We start from the raw sequence: 21,872 nt of genomic DNA on the forward strand, positions 1-21,872 counted from the left end.
ATCTTGTTTCAAGTGACAGTCTAAATAACTAAGTTAGTTACTGATATAGTTATTCTCCACTGATGACGTATCTGTATCTGTCGGTTTGGACTAAGTGAAACTATAAGTTTGGTAACTGACCCTGAACTTCGGGAAAGTGATATTGTTCCAGACGAGGAGCAACAACTTTTCATGCATTATTTTCAGTTCTATTAGCAGACTTGAACCTCTTGTTGTGCTCTTCATAAGATGAGGCGCAATTTGAGGGCTTCTCCTTACACTTTCAACCACTTCTCTTTTACTCCCAACAAATTTTAAAATTCTTACTTTCTCTAATTATATCTTATTTTCTTATTTTTTACTTTTCTTTGTACAAGTTAAATATTGCAGCCCCCACTATTACTTGTTTGATAATCCATCAACAAGAGACAAATAGCACTGCCTTCGCTGTGGCATGATCCCAGATTAACTGAGATGAATCACGCCCGTCTGATTTCTGGTGGAGGATGGCTACTCCGGCGACTTTTCACGGCGCTGAGAGTCCAGAAAAAAGACCAAACCTCTATCGAATGTTATCGGAGTCGTTGTACATGACTGGAGGAAGCGTGTCGAAAATTTTGGACAACTATATAAAGCAAGGCAAAGCCATAACAGAAATAGAACTCAAAATATGTGTGGAGCAGCTACGAAGGAATCTTAGATTTCAGCATGCACTCCAAGTATCAAATATCAACTTATAATTATTTTGTAATTTTGATGTATGTTAAAGTTTGTAATTTATGATTATTGCAGATAATTGAATGGATGGAGAGGAAGAAAATTAACATTTACCGGAGTAATTATGCAGTGAAATTAGATCTTGTGTGGAAGACCAAAGGGTTGGTTGCGGCTGAGAATTTTTTCAGTGGTCTTCCTCTTCCAGCCAAGAACAAGTATACCTATGGTGCACTCTTAAACTGTTACTGCAAGGAACTCATGAAAGACAAGGCATTGAATCATTTTGATAAAATGGATGAATTGGGTTATGTCACTTCTCTGGCTTTCAGCAATTTGATGAATCTGTATATGAGAAGTGGTGAACCCCAGAAAGTGCCTCACCTGGTGGAGCTAATGAAGAGGAGAAGCCTTCCCTTGTGTTCAGTCACGTACCAGCTCTGGATGAACAGTTGCGCCTCTTCGGGTGATCTTGATGGGGTGGAGAGAATCTATGAGGAGATGAAGAAAACCGAAGATCAAATTGATTGGCAGACCTACAGCAACCTTGCTGCTATTTATGTAAAAGTTAAGGACTTTGAGAAGGCTGAAATGATGCTTAAGGAGCTGGAGAAACAAGCGAAGCCAGGGCAGCGTGATGCTTACTATTGCTTGCTTGGCCTCTATGCTAGGACTGGTAATCTTGAAGAGGTTCACAGAGTGTGGAATTCCCTCAAGTCTGTCTCCCCTGTCACCAATTTGAGCTATCTGGTTATGCTTTGTACCCTCCGAAGGCTTAATGATATAGAGGGCTTAACAAAATGCTTTAATGAGTGGGAAGCTAGTTGTGTTAGCTATGATGTGAGGTTAGCTGGTGTCTGTGTTAGTGCTTATTTGGGTCACAACATGGTGGAAGAAGCTGCTTTGGTGTTTGAGGGGGCTAGCAGGAAGAGCAAAAGGCCTTTGTTTAAGATTGAGGAAATGTTCATGTTGTATTTCTTGGAGAAACGTCAATTGGATGATGCTGTGAGGTACTTGGAGGCTGCGTTATCTGAAGAAGTGAACGGTCATAAATGGCATCCTCCACGACAAGTTGTTGTGGCTTTTCTGAAGTGCTACGAAGAAGAGACGGACATGGATGGTGCTGATGAGTTGTGTAAGATTCTCAAGGCTAAGAATTTTGATGATTCCCGGATTAAAACTTTATTAATGCGGCCAAAGCAAATTGTGGGGAACTTGTAGGCGCAGGTTATGATGCAAGTGATTTGGCAGTTATCTTGGTTTTCATAAGATTTGGAAATAGCTTTAGTTCTTTACATGCTTCGAAGCGCCTCATAAATGAGGTGTTCCGTGTCCGACACGTATCGACACCGGCACTCGTACGATACTTGTAGGACAATGTCTAATCTGAAAAATATTTTTTTATCTTTGACATGATTTTAATGATTAAAATAAGGAACAAATCTTATTCTATCTACTTTTCGCATATTGGATATTAGATAGATTCATTGAATTCTTTTTTGTGTTAGTTGACAATGTGTTAGTTGACAGTTTCAAACTTAACATGTATATACACGACGTGTCCCGTATCCTATGTTTTTTCAATTTAGCCGTATCTCCGCATCCGTATCCGTGTCGTATCCGTACCCGTGTCTGTATCCGGGCAACAGAACTTCTTATCCTATTTTTATCGTTTCCGTATTTTCTATATCAAAATACAAGAACTAAAATAGAAAGTCATTTTTTCATTTGAAACATGCCACAAATAAAACGATTTCACTCTAATTTTCTTTTTTAATTTTTATCTAGGCCCACTAACATTTGGATGCCTTATATCTAGTTAATCTACAATGAACTGGGTCTTCGTTTTTATCAGCACTAGGCCAAACTAGTAGTACTGTGAGCACTAACGCCATCACTAGGGACTTAATTTGAGACCCTTGAAGTCTATAGTTGATCTTCCTGTTCAGTGATGTTTGAAGTATTTTTTTATTCTCGTAATGATTTTAATTTAATATGCACTATGCTGTACTTTGCTCAAGTTTTGTCTTTATTGCTGACATTCAAAACCTACAGTCTCAGTTTCTGCGAGTTAACCTGATATGATAGGGAGGCGGAAATTCATCGCTTTTTACGTTTGCTTCATAATTTTTTGAAAGAGTAGTTTATGCCATCGACGTGCTTCTCTCATTTTAAGACGATATCTAATTACTCGATCACAGTAACTTTTTTTTTTTCATCAAAGGAACCATTACAATTCAACAAATAGTAATGTAGGCATCGTTACTAAAATATTAAATTTTACAAAACAGAAAAATAAAAGACCCAAACCGTTGATACAGAAACCAACACGACTATACATTATATATATGTCAGTATTACGTCTGGCAGTGTCTTTTGATAAGTGAACATCTTCTAATTTCCTTTATGCAATTTGAACCTTAATACAGTAATAAGCAAAGGGTTAAGTTCAATTATATATCACCTATGCCTCATATTATGATATCAAGTTAACTTCCCTTTTGTATGCCTTTTGTATTGAACAATGTATCACTTAATTGAGACTAATTGAAGTGAAGATATACCACAACTTCAGGTAAAGTTTGTCTGAAATGTTAAAATTTTCAAATTGTGAAGTTGTTACCTAAAGAACATCACTTTCAACTAGAATCAGTCTCGAGAGTTATGCAACCATGTACCAAAAAGAAAGGAGTCATGCTTCCACTTTTTTCCCATTTTGTTTTTATTTATACCCAAAATCATCCTCTTCCTTTGAACGGGTTCCAATTGCAAATAGTACTGCAATTGCAACAACTAAGCCGAAGAGGATGGAACTCCATAATGCAGATAATGAATTAATACTTTTCTGACACTGCTTAAAATAACTAAAGTAATGCTTCAGTTACAATAAAAAAATAGAGCAAAGAGAAAGCACTACACAGTACAAACCTATCTAGTACAAACGTAATGAATAGTACAATCTCAAACTTAAGCTGTTGGTTCAATATTTAAAGGTTGTTGCTCTCTAACGGTGTAAAGGAAACAACACTCTTGGGATTGAACACCCGATAGCTCACAAACACAGACACACAAAGTGCTGCTACTGAGAGTATAACGGAAAAGGCACTAGCCACATTCCACGAGCTACTTGATGCTGCATCTACTGAGTTGCCACTCAAAGAACCGCCAACAGATATGTCAACGGGAACCCAATCACAATTAACAGAGTAGTGTCCAGAACCATGCCATGGCTGACCATCTACTGGATACCAGAAACCAACAGACATCTTACTGGATCCACCGATGTTAAATTGCACGTCCTGCAAGGTATTATTTTGCATCATTTTACTTGCTACTTATTTTATGAATGAAGTTTTGGAATACAGATATTATTACGTACAGAACTATTGAAACAAAAATACATTGGGTTTCCAGTTCTCTCTAATTAAGCTATAAAATGGGTTCTTAGCTAGTAAGAAGCTAAAAGTAAAAACACAATTTGTCAAAACAAAAACCACATGATTCAGAAAAATTCCTTCAAGCACATATATTTGAAAAGATCTTTTTCATCAATGCTCCCACCCCAAACAAAACCCAAAAAAGAGAGGCAGTGATCTAAATCCGATATGTTTTAGTTTTTGGCCATAGCCAATAAACATGTATTCAGAAGGCAAGTTTGCATTGTGAAGAATGTAAAACAAACAATACAGTATAGCAATCTCATCCAAAGCCAAAGTTGTTTCAACAACAAAACAGCATAGAAATCTATTGAAAAAATATTGTGCATGGCATGACCTGACCTGGGATACACCTTGCCAGAATTGATCAAAATCGATAAAAAATAAGTTCTTATGTTTTTCATCCACAAACCAATATTAGATTTACAAATGGCTCAAAGATTAATTGAGAGAGAACTTGAGAACAAAGAATTGAGCTGATGGGAAAAAAAATCAATTAATCATTGCAAGTTCTTAGCAAATAAAACTTGTGAATGTCATATTACTTTCTAGGTTCTAACCTGTTGAAGATGATCCATAGTCCTCAAAGGCCTGGAAAATTCAAAAAAGTATGTGCCCTTTTTTCCATTATCTGTATATGGACTCTCATCCTCTACGAAACCTGTTATAGACAAGCATGTGAGTACCAATACATAAAATAGAAGGGAAAAAAGATGCTAAAAAACTAAATGATAGGGTAAAAATAAAGCACAGTGATAAGATTTAAGATAATGTAGTTAAGGTACTCTAATAAAATAAAAACAGCTCGACCCAACAAATCAGAGGCGGTGATTGAACTGGTCTGAACCAGCAAGAAAAATAACTGAGGTTAATAAATTTTACTGGTTTCGTAAAATATTTAGTGTTATCCATAGGTAAAGAATAACGTGTGAATCTGTGAGCTAATAATTTGATCTTATTACATAATATAAACAAGAATTACACCAAAACTATGTTAGTTATTATGTTCCTGTTGTTATACTACCTCAGTTTTAAATTAACAGTCTTTTAAGGTACCCTGACTAAGAAACAACTAATTACTAATCAAATCATCTCACAAAGCAGTGGTATATCTATTGCTGTTTTTCATCTGTATAAAAAAGACATCAATTACACGAGACGCAGAAATAAAAATTTAGTAAAAAAATATCTTTAATTCTTATTTACTGTCATCTCTCTTTCAATATAAATAATAATATTTAGTTACTTTTACTTATATGAGTAGGTATTACTGGAAAAAATAACTTCAAAAGCTAAAAACACTGTTGTTTTGATATAGGGGAAGTATTTAGTACACACATATGGTTCAACCAGATAATCAATTATTATTCTTACCGTTGACCCAGCACCTAATTGAGTCCACGACTGAGTTTCATACACTAGAAATATAGAATACAAAATATGCTTTAACATAAAAGAGAGAATAAATCCCTACTTTTGTCCCACGAGAACATAGGTGTCGTATTTTTTGTACTCAACATTTATCATCAAAATAATCCCCTCAATAGTACAAAAAATCATCACTTTAATACTCCTTATATTTTAACATCAACATAACACCTAAACAATGCAAAACAATTTAGTCTCTCGATCTCAAGAAAAATGTAATCGAAGAACGGCTGATTTGATGATAACTTGAATAATAGAGACTAAAGTGACGATGCTTGTAACTATTGAGAACAAAAATATGGGTCTAGTCCCCAAAAAAGGGATATTTTGTATGGCAAGATAAGAAACAAAGTGGATTTTCTTCTTAATGGATCACTGAACTTTTGGCACTTAGTGGGAGATTAACCTACATAGACGGTACCAATTGAAAGCAACCGCCACTAACATGTATGAAAAATTTTCAAGTGCTGTTGACATAGCATAAAACAAAAATTATAAATGAAGCACAGTACAAGGCATGTTTTATCTCATATATACGAACCATTTACTTCATAAGTAGCATGTATATATAAGGAAACATATTTTAACTACTGCTCAGAAAATATTGTTTTGGCATTCCTGTCACTATCAACCAAAAATTCAGTCTGAATTCTGCTTCCAACTATTATTAATTGATAGGACATACTACTTGTTTTTTAATCTAAAATGAATCAGTCACCTGAGTGAACCGTGAAACTACTATGCCACCAGGCACCCTTCCAGTCATTCTGCGCACTAGAATCATTAGCTGAAAACAGAAAAAGGGTCAATCTATATACCTTAAATGATAAAAAGTTATAAAATTACCAAGTATCAACATGTGATGGGTTGAAAATAAAAAATGTTATATATATAACCCACAACATTCCAAGTCATAATACACAAATGAAAGAAAAATTAATTGCCTGGAGGGAAGTGTCTTTCCTTTCAGAATTTTAACTCTTTGAAAATAGATGCGTTATCATTCTATTCAATTCTTATGAAATAATAGACATTTTATTGTAACTCTCAACCATAAACATTAATAGGTCAACAAAATGCCCAAGCAAATTTATGCACAAACAAAATCTACCAACATAAATTTAATTCATAATTCTTGTAGAGATTCATTTCAGATGTTAGTTAGCGAGGTAACGAGCTATATGACTTGAGCACAGAGCCAGATGATCTAGAGTCGTAGCATCAATGTCCATATACAGTGTCAAATAAGGAAGAATGCTCGTAGTTTCTAGAACATACGAAGATATGAACAGAGGAGCTAGTTCAGAGATATTTGCTACTTGGAATATTGGTACTTTGACAGGTAAGTTTATAAAGGTGGTAGGCAACATGATTCAGAAGATGATTAACATTATGTACGACGAAAGTCCAAATGGGTTAGAGAAAAAGTTGAGTTAGGTACATTGGGATTTAAACTTTGGTATACTGGGAAAATTACAGAGAATAATAGTGTGGGTATTGTTGTGGACAAGGATTGGAAAGAGAGGCTGGTGGATGTAAAAAAATTTAAACCAAATTTGAACCTTCAAACTATTGGTTCAAACGAGACCATCAATATTATTGGTAGTTATGCACCACAAGTAGGTTCTGAAGCACTTTAAAAAAAAAAAAAACTTTAGAAAGATTTGATGGGATTGGTTCAAAGCATTACACAAGAAGATTTTCCTAGGAAGACATCTAAATGGACATCTGTGAGGCAATACAATTTATAGTTCATGTGGTTCTAGTTTAAGAGAACTATATAAGGGATGACAGTTTACTTTTTATTTCTTTACAACTTAAGATTTTAGAATTATGAACATTTGTTTCAAGAAGGAGGAGGAACATCAAATCATTCATAGGAGAGGAAGTTTAAGTTCACAAATAGATTTTGTTTGGTAGCAAGCTGAAAAAAAAAAAGACCCAGAAAAGGATGGATTATAGTTAAGTTGTTGGTCTAGACAGTATTTTTGTCGAAGTTTAAAAGTGCATACGACCACAAAGTATAATTTGTCCCATGATAGGACTTTAATATTCTGGGGGTGTCTAAGTCCCATATCAAGTAGTGTCACACTTGATGAGTACTTAAGTGTTTGGTTCTCCCCTTAATAACTAGTTTTTGACGTGGATTCCCCAACTGTTTGGACGTTTATCAATTTGTATCAAACCTGGTTAACGCCGAAATGTCACCAAAATGTCACCCTTAGAATGAGATACTCGATATAGCATGTGTTTGGTTCTCCCTTTCATTGTTAGCTTTGTAGCGTAGGCTCCTCGAGTGTTTGGGTGCTTATCAAGCCCACAATGAGATTTTGAGATCTATGATGTCAATTAAGTCGGGGGAAAGAGCTTTAGTTTGTACATGCAAGAACAAGATAATATACAGGATTATGTTAACTACAGAGGATTTAACTTGTGGGTCACTGAGAAATTATGTAAAATGTGGTCAAGCATAGATTTAAGAGAACAGACAGGATTATAGAGAACAAATTTTGTTTTATATTAGGGAGGTTTACTAATGAAGTCATTTACATTTCAGAAGCTAGATGAGAAGATACTGAAGAAAGAAATTTCAAAAAAACTTAAGATCAGGTGTCAAGAGAAATACTAGGAAGGTTTACAACAGAACTCATTTATATTTTACGAGGTAGATGAAAAGATACTGAAATAAAGAGACTTGCATATAAGTTTTATTGAATTTGAAAAAACTTGTAATAGAGTATTAAGAGAAGTGTAGAGAATAACTTTGGAAAAGAAATATGTTTTGTGACCTATATCAAACCTACAAAAGAAATCTATGATATGATAACCACTAGAGTGAAAACTGCATGAGGCAATATGAGAGAATTTTGAATGGGGATTGGACAACAAAAAGGCTCAAACTTAAGTCCTGATTTGATTTACTTAGTCTTGAATGTGATTACTAGAGACATACAAAGGAGTATTCCAAATTGCCTTCCTTTCTACAAATTACGCAGTTTTTTTAATCAAGGAAAGTTGTTAAACTTAAACTTAGCTTTGAAAGTAAACTTTGAAGACAAAAGCTTTTCACTTAAGTATGAGTCTAACAAAGTATACACATAATAACTTGAACAAAAGACAATAGGAATATGACTAGGAAATTGTTGGGAATGTAATGACATAAAACACTAGGAATATATCTATCAGTGGATCAAGGACAAACTGTACAAGAGAATTTGATACCTTGTTCAATCTAAAACTTGAAGGCATTAGGTTTGCAGGTTCAATTCACTTATATGTACTTCAATTTGTTCACTCTTAACTGTAAAAACATTATATTCACACTTATGCTCCAAAAATTTCTTCTTCAAGTGAGCATTTATTTCACATGGTATGGTTTCTCTTGAGCATAAACCTTTTTTTATCCATTGACTATTCAATGATTCCTTAAAGCTTAGCCATTATTGTCAATATACTATAATACTTGCATTGTCGTGTGGCCCTAAAGCTCAATCATTATTTCCTCACATCAATTGCACACAACATTTGACATTTGTATATAGATCTATTGTGAGAAAGACTTTCAATACAAAGGATTTTTATCCATAGATCCACCACTAATTTCTTTATATTTGTATGAGTGAACCATCAACTTAACACTATATTTGAATCCAAGTGGATAAAACAATCGAAAGATTCCCTCGATCTGCCACGAGGTTAACTACATAAGTGAACATGACACCACATTCAATAAAAATCTTTAAGGTTTTTAAAATGTGAATTTAGTCCTAACTAAACCACCAACTTTCAAGGTGGTTTGCACCCGCTTACATATAATAATTAGGTCATATCTCTAGTTAAGGTAAGATCTCCAGTACACTTTCTCACGTTGAGGACTAGACATCTCAAGTATAGGACTACATATTTATGAGTGGTCAGATAGCGGGTGACATGATGGCCATAGAACCCTCTATAGGATTTACTCTAATACCATCCTAGAAAATAGACTTCAAGTCTAACTCAACCTCACAAAACTGATATGTAAGTTGAGGTTTTCACCCTCTTGTATACTATAATTTGGCTTTATATCTAGTTGATGTAGGATATTCAACAAAGGTATTAGAATTGCATTTTTTTTTTCATTCATATGATACTTCACTTGTTCATTTTTATTCAATGTGAGACTTAACATTTCAACAAAAATAAAATTGAGAGATGTCATACCACAAGATTATAGGTTTAAATATTCCATACCAATACTTCAAAATGATGAATGAATTAACAAGGTTGTCACCCACAAGATATAAATGGGTTGACTCAAATGGAGAAAGACATTGAACATCATTTGTGAGTGCAAAGTACCCTACTAGAGTTCAAGGACAACTTATATGGTACTTATATGCATCTAACTATACTTTATGATATCAATGTTGAGCTTTATAGGGATAACAAGAAAAAGGTATGAGTAATATAAAAGGACAAGATACGGAAGGAGTGTACACAAAACGATAATAATATGGAACTAACTAAAAGAAAAAACATAGAAAATAGGGTAATGTGGTTTGGCCACGTATAGAGGACATTGGAAATAATTAAAAGGGCAAGGGAGAGTACAAGGACATCTATTAATAGGATCACATGATATACAATTGTTCCAACCTCATTGCTGACATAGATAGGATCATTGCACCAAGGTTATTGTCTGCTTTGAAATTCAATGGCTCTATTGCGATTTTGTTTTGAAAAGGTGCATCAATGGTGGGTTAAATAAGAAGGGTGTTTATAACTTCCCTTAACCTCGATTTCTAACGATGTGAGAGTTTTGAGTAAAAGTAGCCTAAACTCTCATTTTAGACTGCTAAAAAGTGGACTTTAAGCCTAACTCAACCCCACAAAACCTTTTTGCAAGGTAAGGTTTTCACCTACTTATATACTATAAACTCGCCTTATCTCTAGTTGATGTGAGACTTCCAACACACTCTCTCACGCTGAGGTGTATACATCTCGAGTGTGTGACTTGACATTAAGGGTGGTCCGATAGCGGCCCAATAGCTGATGGAACAATATGCCCAACAAACAACAAATCTCGGTAGGATAAGCTTTAACATTGACTCTAATATCATGTTAAGAAGTGGACTTTAAGTTTAACTCAATCCCACAAAACCGACTTGTAAGTGAGGTTTGCACTCACTTATATACTATAAACTCGTCTTATCTCTGGTCAATGTGGGACTTTCAACAAACACCAATATTTCAATCTCATGTCCATTGATATCATTAGGGTTACCATTTCCATAGTATTACTGGCTTTGGAACTTGATGACTCCATTTCAATTTTTTTCCAAAAAAGGCCTCAAAACGGGTTAAGAGAGGTATTTTGGAACAATAATATTTTTGAAGTTTTGACTTTTAACCAAATTAAAAGACTTTTTCATGTGACTAATTTCACCTAGTAAAATAAACCTTTTTTTGCTATACTAGCTGAAATGATGCTTTTTCTACAGATAAAGAAAATAATGTAAATTGGTTTGCCATTATGAGACTGGATATGTTATGTGCACACATCATTTTAGATACAAAGAGAAAATATTATATGTTTAAGATTACGAAAATACCACTCAGTATAAAGTAACTGATGTAGGACAGATTGTGATTTCAATGAAATACTGCTTGGAGCTATTGTGTTGTGTGTTATGAACTGTGGGCCCAATAACAGCACTTGTCAATCTTGTGTCATGCCATTTTAAAACTTAATTATCACCTTTACCAGACTTAGGAACTTAAAAGTTGTCTTATGTAATCTTATACCATTAAAAGCACTTATATCTCCATCTTGTCCTCTAATATACGGATAAGAAATGCCTTAATTAATTTTGGCACATCCCTTTCTTCCGATGTGAATGAAGCCATCTTAAAGTAATTTAAGACACATCACACATATGCCAAAATTCAATCACTACTTAAATCATTTTCATATGTAAAGTTACACCAATTTTAAATTGGGATTTGTAGGGCAAAGATAAATTATTTTACAAAAACTGCTGAGAAAAAAACCAAGAAGCAAATTTAGAAGAGATTAATATCAACGTGAACCTTAATTTCCAATGCTATGCAAAGGAATAAAATAATGGACCACCTCGTGCATGGTTCAAAATAAGATATAGTTACTTTTTTTTATATGGCTAAAGTGAGTAAACTGTGAAGGATATTAATAACTAAGCAAACTAAATAAATGTACAATAGAAAATACAGACAACACTGGAAGGGGAAAAAGACAAGCAATATGGTAATAGAAAATGTATGTAGAAGAATAAAGCATGTTCCAACTTAAAGAATTGCATGAACACCAGAATAATGGGCATAAGTATGAAGGAAGATGTGGTTAGTGAACAAGAGTGAAGTCATGAAAAGCAACTACGGACCAGTAATTTCAAATTTCTGTGATAATTGCACAGGGTGTTTTAATCCTATTCTGCTGTTTTTTCAGTCATACAAGCATATAATTCTCATTAATGGTGTTGCCCTTGTACATACCAGAACCTGGAGGACCAGTTCCATCCAAGTATCTACAATGTGGATTCCAGGCATACAGATCAACCAAGTGACCAAACCTGAACCACCAAAATATAGGAAACTGAATGAACACATCCAGCAAAAAAAAAAAATAGCAATCATGAATTGTCAAACAACACAATACAAGTTAAGAAACTTTTCAACCCATCACCTGTCGCCACCATTTCCATCCCTATTGTCCAAGGGATTGCCACCATAAAGCCGGCCTGGAATAGCACTTCCTATGGAAAAGTGCATAATGTCAACTTCATGACCTTTGCAGGTCTTGTTAGTGCATGAGGTTGAATGTTCCTCACAGCCACCCATCTTATAAGAATCGACACAATCTTTATCAAATAATGTTTCATAAAAATATTCTGATAAAGGATCAGGATTATAATTGAAAGCAACAAAGACCGCAAAACATGGAAAACATTTGAACAAACTATTGTTCAGTGCATCAGCTTACATTATGATAAGAAGCACCATCTCCGATCTGAAACATGAGAGCAACAGATGGACATTTCTTGCTTTCACTGCGTTGCAAAACAAATGCACCAACCATAAAAAATCTCGTCACAAACTACCACACAGAAAAAAAAAATAAAAAGAAAAGAAGATGATAATACATATAAAGAACTTGATGTATAAGTAATATGGGTGTAAAACTTTGTTATACAGACATTACACAGGAACTCACCTTAGTGGAACATCATGTTAATAAATAGGATAAATTGATAAAATGATTAAATCGTATAAGATGTATGTAAAGTTTAAATAAAACTCATAATTATGATTTATCCTATCTTCTTTACAAACATATAACATTTAATTTCAAAACATTATCAACAGAAATAAGTTTGGTTTAGTATCAAAACAAACAAGCTAAACCAGCAAGAAGTTTTTTTTTTTTTATGCGTGTGACGGCATATATTATTACCCTTTGGAGTACGCATAATCACCGTCGACTTGCAACAGAAAGAAGATATCGCGACCATCATGCACACTCTACAAAAAAAGGAAAAAAAGAAAAAAAAAAAACAGTGAGAAAAATAACAAAGAAAAAAAAATTGGCGAAAGTTAACTGGAGCGGATGGAGTGCGATACCTTAACGCTCATCTTTCCACCTTTGAATTCATTCTCAGCGTCAGGGTCGAGGGCGGGGAGGAGGGGGAAGTAGGACCCATCAATGTCCTTCCAATCGTCGGCGTGGCCATCCAGTGTAATAACGCCGGGTTTGAAATTGGCCTCGACTCGGATCTCGGACTCGGAGTTGCAGCTCCAGGGGCCCGATTCCTCGTGTGACTCCACCCGGGCTCCCAGGCCCAATAAGAACAACAGCAAAAGGTAACGAAGCATTGTGGAATGGAGTGGTGGCGTGGCGTAGGTGTGAGCAGTTAGAAGTGATGATTGAAGAATGAAGACACGTGTTTGTTGTGAAAGATTTTACAGTTATTGTGGTAACGAAAACGGGTCGGGTATGATTGTAGAAGGTTGACTGCGTGGTGTGGTGTGGTGTGGCGGCCGGTGGGTTAGTGAAGGGAAGAAGGAAGGAAAGATCGCGATTGTCGCGGCTCTTGACTTTTCTTGTCTGTGACTATTATGCTTTATTCAAATTTTAGATTAGATCACATACCATAAACACATTTGATTTTTCTTTTTAGATGTGACGCACGGTTTTCCCCCTTTTCACCGCCACTTTCAGTAGCATCTTCTCATAACAATTCTCTCATTTTCTCTTACTTTAATTATTAAACTAATTAATGTTATATATTTGCAGTATACTACTTCAATTACTCATACAACTATGTTAAATAGACATTGATTTTTATAATGCATTTTGTGTGTACAACCATCTTACCCCATGTAAAAAGTTAATACATAAAAAGCCATATATTAACGTACTATCAAATTGTACTACCTACTCTGTACTCCTTCTCTTTCTCATATTATGTACTATCGTTAAGACGTATTAATGTCTACTTAACCAATGAAATATGTAAATACTGAATTTAGTAAGTTTGTTCATGTTACATAGAAATAACGCGTAATATGTATCATAATATATATTTTTGTCTTTGAGTCATATGGTATATTTCTCTTCAGGTATATGGTGATCCTTTTTAGTTGTGGTTATGCGATCAATCACTCCAAACCATTGGTTTTGATACCACTGATAGTTTTATATATACTTTCATATGGATTATAGTTATAGTCATATTAAGAGATTGTAATTATATATATATATATATATATATATATGGTATTAGTCTTACACATATAAACTATTTCACATCATTTTTATCCCAAAATTTTAAGATAATAATCTTATGGGTCTTTATTTTTATATAGTATTAAACTTTTTCTATTCTACCTAATATGAGATTTTGATTGACACCTTATTATTAATCATTATATCATAAAGTATGTATTAAAGTTATTTTAAATATATCTGCAAAATCTTATATGATTTCTCATTGTTCATTTCATTCTCCTTTCTCTTCTCAGTGATATCATGTCATTGTCTTATTTTCTTACCTTTTCACTTTGCATATTCTTACCAATTTTCATCTTTCTACAATGTTGTATTATTGCCACTCGTCTTGTTCTTTTCCACCCTATCCCTTTTGTTATCACCACTATTGATTCTTCTTCCATCATGAAATCAGATTTTTTACTCGTGATCTACTTTTATCAGTAAAGTTCTCCCATTAATTATAGTTCACTCGTCATCTACTTTCATTTCAAAGGTTCCTACATTAACTATAATTCACTCTTTACCTTGTGTTTGGATGGAACATTTCAACAATGCTTAGAAATTGAAATGTTTTGTATTTGAATTGCTTGTAATTAAATTCCATTCATTTTTTAAATAACTTGTTTGGAAAAGGAAATTAAAATACCTTACATTTCAATTTCTTGTTTGGAAAAAAAATTGAATTTATTGTGAGATAAAATTTAATTTTAACAATATTTATTTTACGCTTTATTATGTTTTGAGTTCATGATAAATTTGGAAATATGCTCGACAACCCAGATGGGTCGGGCAGACCCAACTACGCAACCAGATTGGTTAGACCCGATGACCCACCCGAGCTGGACCGACTGGGAAGAGCAGACAGGCTGGGTGGCCCAATGATCTAGAGGCCTAACGGCCCATACTGCACGATTGTGCCGTCAAGTTCATCAATATGGCCCGGTCCAGCCTGTCTAGGTCATTGGCCTAATGCTCCAAACGGGTCCGACGACCCGAACGGGCCCGACGATCAAGACGACTTGGACGGGCCCAACGAGCTGGACGAGCCCGACAATCTGGACGGGGCCGAATACCTGGACGATTCCGAATACCCGAACGGGTTCAACGACCCGGACAGGCCTGTACACCCAGACTAGCTCGAAGACCCAGACGGGTCCAACGACTAGGATGGGCCTGAGGACCTGGGCAGGGCCGACGACTTGGACACGTCCGACGACTCGTCGGGCTCGTTGGGGTCGTCGGGCCCGTCCAGGTTGTCGGGCTTGTTCGGGTTGTCTGGCTTATCCAGGTCATCAGGCCCGTCTGGGTCATTGGGCTCGTCGGGCTCGTCTGGGTTGTCGGGCTTGCCCGCATCGTTTCGCACTTCCGGGTCATCGGGCACGTTCGAGTTGTCGAGCCCAATGATTTGGAAGGGCCCGTTTGGGTTACCGGGCTCGTCTGGGTTGTCGGCCCGTCCAGGTCGTCGGGCCCGTTCAGGTTGTCGGGCTCGTCCAGGTTGTTTGGCACGTCCAGGTCATCAGGCCCGTTTGGGTCATCGGGCCCGTATGGATCGTCGAGCCCGTTTGGGTCGTTAGACCTGTCTGGGTCATCGGGCCCGTTTGGATCGTCAGGCTCGTCCAGGTCGTCAGACTCGTCCGGGTCATCGGGCTCGTCCGGGTCGTCGGCCCGTCCGGGTCGTCGGCCCGTCCGGGTCGTCGGACACGTCCGGGTCTTCGTGCCTGTTCGGATCATCTAGAATGTGAGGTTGAGTGAGAAGAATTTTAAATTCCACCAATTTTGAGGGTATTTGAATTTCTACTAATTTAGCTAATTGAAATCCTTCAAAAAAATGCTTGCATTTGAAATGCTTTTTAATTTCTCTGTCCAAACAAAACCTTTCATTACAAAGAAATCTGAAATCTTCAAAAAAAATAAATTGTTTCATTAAAATACTCTATCCAAACACACTCTTAATGTATGTTTGGATCTACAACTTTAGAAAGTGATGAAATATCAATGTATTATTGAAAGATGAAAAACACATAAAACAAGACAAAATAATTTTGTTAGATTTTTTTTTTTTTTTGCTGTAATGTAAGGATTTATGAAGTAAATCACAATATTATATGTTATGTAACTATAATCTATTTTGTGAACATAAATAATAGTTAAATATTTAAGAAATATTATACTAAAATATAATAAATGAATAATTAAAATAAAAAATATTAAAACACTTGATAAAATAAAATAATTTTTTAACATATATTTTATATTGTAAAAATATAATAATTAAAATAATAAATTGAAATAATAAATAATTAAAAATAATAATTTAAATTTTTATTATTTATCAGGATTTTTTTTTAAAATATAATTTTTTGTTTGTTAAATTTTATAGTCATTTTTATTTTAGCTTAGTTTTCTTAGCTTTAATTTATATTCTCAAAATTTAATTTTTAACATTAATTTATTTTAAATTTATAGTTTATAAATTATTCTTTAAATGTATACAATTAAATGTATTCTATCAAGTCAATACATCTATTTAAAACTTTTCGATCATATTCTCTTAATGTAATAAGTGGCTGAACTTAAGTGTGACGGGGAGAGTTGTATTTTTTTATATATATATTTTAAAAATATATTTATATATTATTATATTATTTATATAATTTAGTTTTAAAAAATTTTGTTCAAATTTAAAAATCACATTTTTTTTCTTTTTTGTAATTTATTTGCTTCTTTATTTGATTTATTTCTCTATTTTGTTATCTATTTTGTTATCCATATTTTATTTCGTAGTAGTAATATATTTTTTAAATTAATTTTACTAATTTTATTTTTAAGTAATCTTTTTTTCTTTACTTCAACCTTTTCTTTATTTGACATTTTTTTTTAAATTTAAGCATTTTTAAAAATTAAAATAACTGATAACATAATATCTATAGAATAAATAAAAATTATCTATAACTAGTGTAAACACAGGCGCTATCGCGCCTGCGTGTACGCATTTTTCGAATTATATTTATAATTGATGATATTGTAATGTTATTAAGTTAATGAACAAAATAAAAGTATATTTATAAAAATTAAAGTGAAATGTATGGAAAAAATATGAAAAAAATAATTGTTGATGAATAGTATGAGAAAAAAGAAAAAGGAGATAAATAAATATTTTTATAAAAACTTGTAAAATTAACCGTTAATTTTTAAAATTTTAATAAATAATTAAATTGTAAAGGGTAAAATTGGAATTATGAAATGTGGACACAAAAGAGGGAATCCCCTTTATATATAGTTATAGATATTTTAAAAATATATTTATATATTATTATATTATTTATATAATTTAGTTTTAAAAAATTTTGTTCAAATTTAAAAATCACATTTTTTTTCTTTTTTGTAATTTATTTGCTTCTTTATTTGATTTATTTCTCTTCGATATTTTCATCTCTTTCTCTATAATTCTTTTTATTTAAATTTTTACCATCAATTTTTTATCATTTTTAAAATCAAACGGCACCGCAATAAAATTGAGGAGTTAAAAAATATTTTGAACTGAACAATTTGTTCTTTTCAGTAAGTTCATTTTTTACCTTTTTTTTAAATAATATGTTTTCCTCTTGTATGTGACTTTTCTACGCTCTAGGCATATCTTTATGATCATAAAATCATGCTCCAATTGTTTATCAAACTCTTTGTGTGTAGATAGAGCTATTTTAGCTTTTAAAGTTGCATAAGGGAAGAGCAATATTAGGAATCTACTTTAAGATAAAGGAAGCTAATCATTTTTTCTTAAAATATTGAGTCATGGTTTTGAGATTTAATTTGCGATATTCATAATTTTATCTTTTCATAAATAGGTGAGAGATGACAAATTTATACCATCAATTTTTTATCATTTTTAAAATCAAACGGCACCGCAATAAAATTGAGGAGTTAAAAAATATTTTGAACCGAACAATTTGTTCTTTTCAGTAAGTTCATTTTTTACCTTTTTTTTAAATAATATGTTTTCCTCTTGTATGTGACTTTTCTACGCTCTAGGCATATCTTTATGATCATAAAATCATGCTCCAATTGTTTATCAAACTCTTTGTGTGTAGATAGAGCTATTTTAGCTTTTAAAGTTGTATAAGAGAAGAGCAATATTAGGAATCTACTTTAAGATAAAGGAAGCTAATCATTTTTTCTTAAAATATTGAGTCATGGTTTTGAGATTTAATTTGCGGTATTCATAATTTTATCTTTTCATAAATAGGTGAGAGATGACAAATTTATATTAGAAAATTATGATGAAGAGTAGAAGAATTGATTATTTTTTCAAGAGGAATGCTTGTGATGAAGATGAAAAAAATGCATTTACGTTATCTAAACTTGAGAAACTTCACAATAATCCAAAAATTGATGAAAATGAAAAACAATTCTCTAAAGTTCCTAGAGTTACATATAATGAATTTGAAAATATTTTAGAACGTGATACGAAGAAACGTCCTCAAATTTGGTAATACCCACCAAATCAAATTGATGAAGTACGAATGACTGATCTAAAATGGGGTTCATATCAAATGTATCTAGAAAATTATCCATTGTCTATTAAAGATGGTTATTTAAGAAGATTTCAATACACATGGTTTTTTTAGCTTATTTCCTTCATAGTTACAGTATTCGATATTTGTCATTTAAATATGTTGCATATTGCTTACCGTGCTATCTTTTAAGTAAAAAACCAAGCTGATGACCTCACTCAAATGTTTTCATTGTTACATGTAATTGAGTTGATTGTCATCAACATTTTTAACTGTTTTGAGTGTTTTTTTTATAGGTTTTGAAAGTTTTTTATAGCAAGCACTATGATAATATACATTGCAAGGAATATTGCAACAAACTTCAGTTCTCATTCAAAATTTTAAGTCATTGAAAGAGCATTGAGAAATACTATGATTAAAGGTAACTTTTACTTTTTTAAATATATGATTGTTGATAATAAATTTTATGTCATACTTTCATATATATTATTATCATTTTTTTTATTTAATTATCGTATGTGATTATTTTGAATAGAAAGAATATGTAAGGAAATAAATTTTTTTAATGTAAAAAAATTAATTTATATAAAAAAGTATAATTTGACCCCCTAAAATTTTGGTCAAAGTTCTCCCACTAAATCTAACAACTTCATTTTTCATTATCTTTTCCTTTCTTTCTTTCTTTCATTTCTAGATCTCCCTTTAATTCAAACAAATCATATTACTTTCATTTTCCACCCTCTTACCTTATTCTCTTCATTTCATATCTACTTAGAATCCTGTATATGTATTTCAAAATTTGAGTTCACTAGTATCTTAAATAATTGTTTCTCCATGTTTTAGATTTTGAGACCTAAATTCTTTATATATATATATATATATATATATATATATATATATCTTTGGTTTAACTAGTTGGATGATACCCACTTTTGTTTATATGTGTCAGTTTGATATCCGTTTTTAAAAATGTGTCAATCTAGTCTCATCTTTGAAAAATGTCTTAATCAGGTCCCTGTCGGACAAAACTTACTACAGCCGTTAACTTAATTCATGACTTTTATCACTAAATTTTAATATAAATATCAATACTTAATTTTGTAAGTCATTTTAAATATCAATACCATTAACGGTGTTAATAATTTTTTTTGCTAAAAATGACCTAATTGAGACATCTTTTCAAAAGTTGAGACTCAATTGACACCTTAAAAACAGGTATCAAACTAATACATTTAAACAAAAGTAGGTACCATCCGACTAATTAAATATATTCTTTTCGATGCAGAAAGTTTGATTGTTGTCAACATTTTTGTAGATCTATATATCAAGTTTCTCAACATAGTTTTTTATTATTGAAATTTTTTAAGACTGTAATACTTTAAAAGAAAAACATCACACTATACTGATTGTAGTTCTCTCACCAATATGAAATATCACATTTCATCAATTAGAGTTACCAACAATATGCAAATAACATATTCTATTCAGTCACACTTTATAATCCCCTCCCTCTCTAAAAACTCATTTCCTACAATAAACTATTTACCAATATTGAAATCCCCTCACTTTCCAATAATATTATATTAGAATAGTGATCTTATGCAATGTAATAAAAATAAAAATAAAATATAAACATAAATCAATTTGTTAAATACATGTATTTGCTAAGTGAATTTAAATACGAGTAATGTATAAATTAGTAGAAATGTAAAAAGTATGCAGAGGTGGACAATGAAGATAAGTCAAATATTTTTATACAAAAAATTGTTAGAAGTATGCTAATTAAAAAAGATGTCCAAATTATCCAACTAGCCAGAATTGTCCAACAAGTTATTAAATTTCTGATTTTGAAGTTTCCTGTATGTTATTTTTGCAAAATTCTGGGTTTACTTAACGCAATAATTAATGTGAATCTTTAATATAAATTAATGCAGGGTTTAATATTGGCTGATTAAGTAGATTATTGAATTTTTAAAAATTAAGGGGATTATTTGAATTTAATATTTTTACACTTTGAATATTATTAGATAACTAATTTGTAGCTGATGAAATAGTTTTAGCGTCCTATATAAAGATAGTTTAGACCAAAAATTTAATAACCCCAGATTAAACTTAATAAAGTTTCTTAAATATTTTAGTCTTTATTTAATTAAATTGAATTTTGATCTCAATAAATTAGATAAATTATCTTTTAATGTAACTCTTGTGTTACAAATGTTATCAATATGAGCTTTATCCTATTGTAACCCAACAAACTACACTTAAACTGATATAACCCAACGCCCAACATGCCAATTAGAAAAAGAGTCTTCCTAACGAGTGTCCTAAGAGTATTGGTTAATGATAACTAATATATTAAAGACTTAAATATCTTTTTCGTCATCATTTTTATAGTGTTTGTTGTGGATGGTCCTCATTTTGATAGAATGTTTAAAATGGTTATCATTTTTACCGAATGTTTAAAATGATCATCATTTTCGCAATTCATGTTTTATTTGGTCCTTTTCTATGACGCCGTTTAAATCAGTAACAAAGCATTGTACAGGTGGCACTGTTTGTATTACGTTGCATTGGGGTGTGTTACGTGTATTGTACAGGTGTGTAATTTAGAAATGATGCAGAACATCACAACAATCCAAGCACAAATAAACCCCAAAATAAAATTACGAAAACCCTAACCCACGAGCAAACACAACCAAAAAAACTCTAAACCCACTTACCTCGTTGATGATGATTAACTGGAAAATTGAAATGAAGAGCGCGACTGCAATCCAACGATGAAATGACAAGTATTAGCTCCGTCCTCTGCAAATCCGAGCTCAAGAAAGACGAAGATGAAGAAATCGCCTCCAACGATGAAGAGTGCGACTGTAATCCAACTCATGCCCTAATTGCAAAATTTTCCCCAAATTGAAAAATTAATGTTAATTAGCCATTTGTACCATACACATAACACACCACAATGCAACATAATACAAACAGTGCCACATGTACAGTGTTCTGTTACTGATTTAA

At 32.7% G+C, this 21,872-nt stretch overlaps 1 protein-coding gene and 1 pseudogene across 1 annotated transcript; one reads left to right on the plus strand and one right to left on the minus strand.

Moving 5' to 3' along the window:
* The first annotated feature begins 135 nt into the window (after window positions 1-135).
* LOC114192503 lies at window positions 136-2,046 on the plus strand (annotated as a pseudogene).
* Window positions 2,047-3,520: 1,474 nt separating this feature from the next.
* Window positions 3,521-13,800, minus strand: LOC114191546. Its single transcript, XM_028080771.1, has 8 exons — window positions 13,197-13,800; window positions 13,030-13,097; window positions 12,559-12,625; window positions 12,262-12,416; window positions 12,072-12,148; window positions 6,277-6,345; window positions 4,691-4,791; window positions 3,521-3,992 (listed from the first exon to the last, which is right to left on the minus strand). The coding sequence occupies exons 1-8, from the start codon at window positions 13,446-13,448 to the stop codon at window positions 3,681-3,683; spliced, it is 1,101 nt and encodes a 366-aa protein (XP_027936572.1). The 5' UTR covers window positions 13,449-13,800; the 3' UTR covers window positions 3,521-3,680.
* Window positions 13,801-21,872: the final 8,072 nt, after the last annotated feature.

Source organism: Vigna unguiculata, chromosome 7 (genome assembly GCF_004118075.2).
Source record: "Vigna unguiculata cultivar IT97K-499-35 chromosome 7, ASM411807v1, whole genome shotgun sequence".
In the NCBI taxonomy this organism is placed as follows: Eukaryota; Viridiplantae; Streptophyta; class Magnoliopsida; order Fabales; family Fabaceae; genus Vigna; species Vigna unguiculata.

Bases quoted from the DNA above. Each gene is read 5' to 3' on its own strand.
- LOC114191546 (XM_028080771.1), bottom strand. From the start codon at position 13,448: ATGCTTCGTTACCTTTTGCTGTTGTTCTTATTGGGCCTGGGAGCCCGG. The intron at 13,098-13,196 runs GTATCGCACTCC...CTTTTTTTGTAG, and splicing joins GTGGAAAGATGAGCGTTAAG to AGTGTGCATGATGGTCGCGA. The intron at 3,993-4,690 runs GTTAGAACCTAG...AATACCTTGCAG, and splicing joins CTATGGATCATCTTCAACAG to GACGTGCAATTTAACATCGG.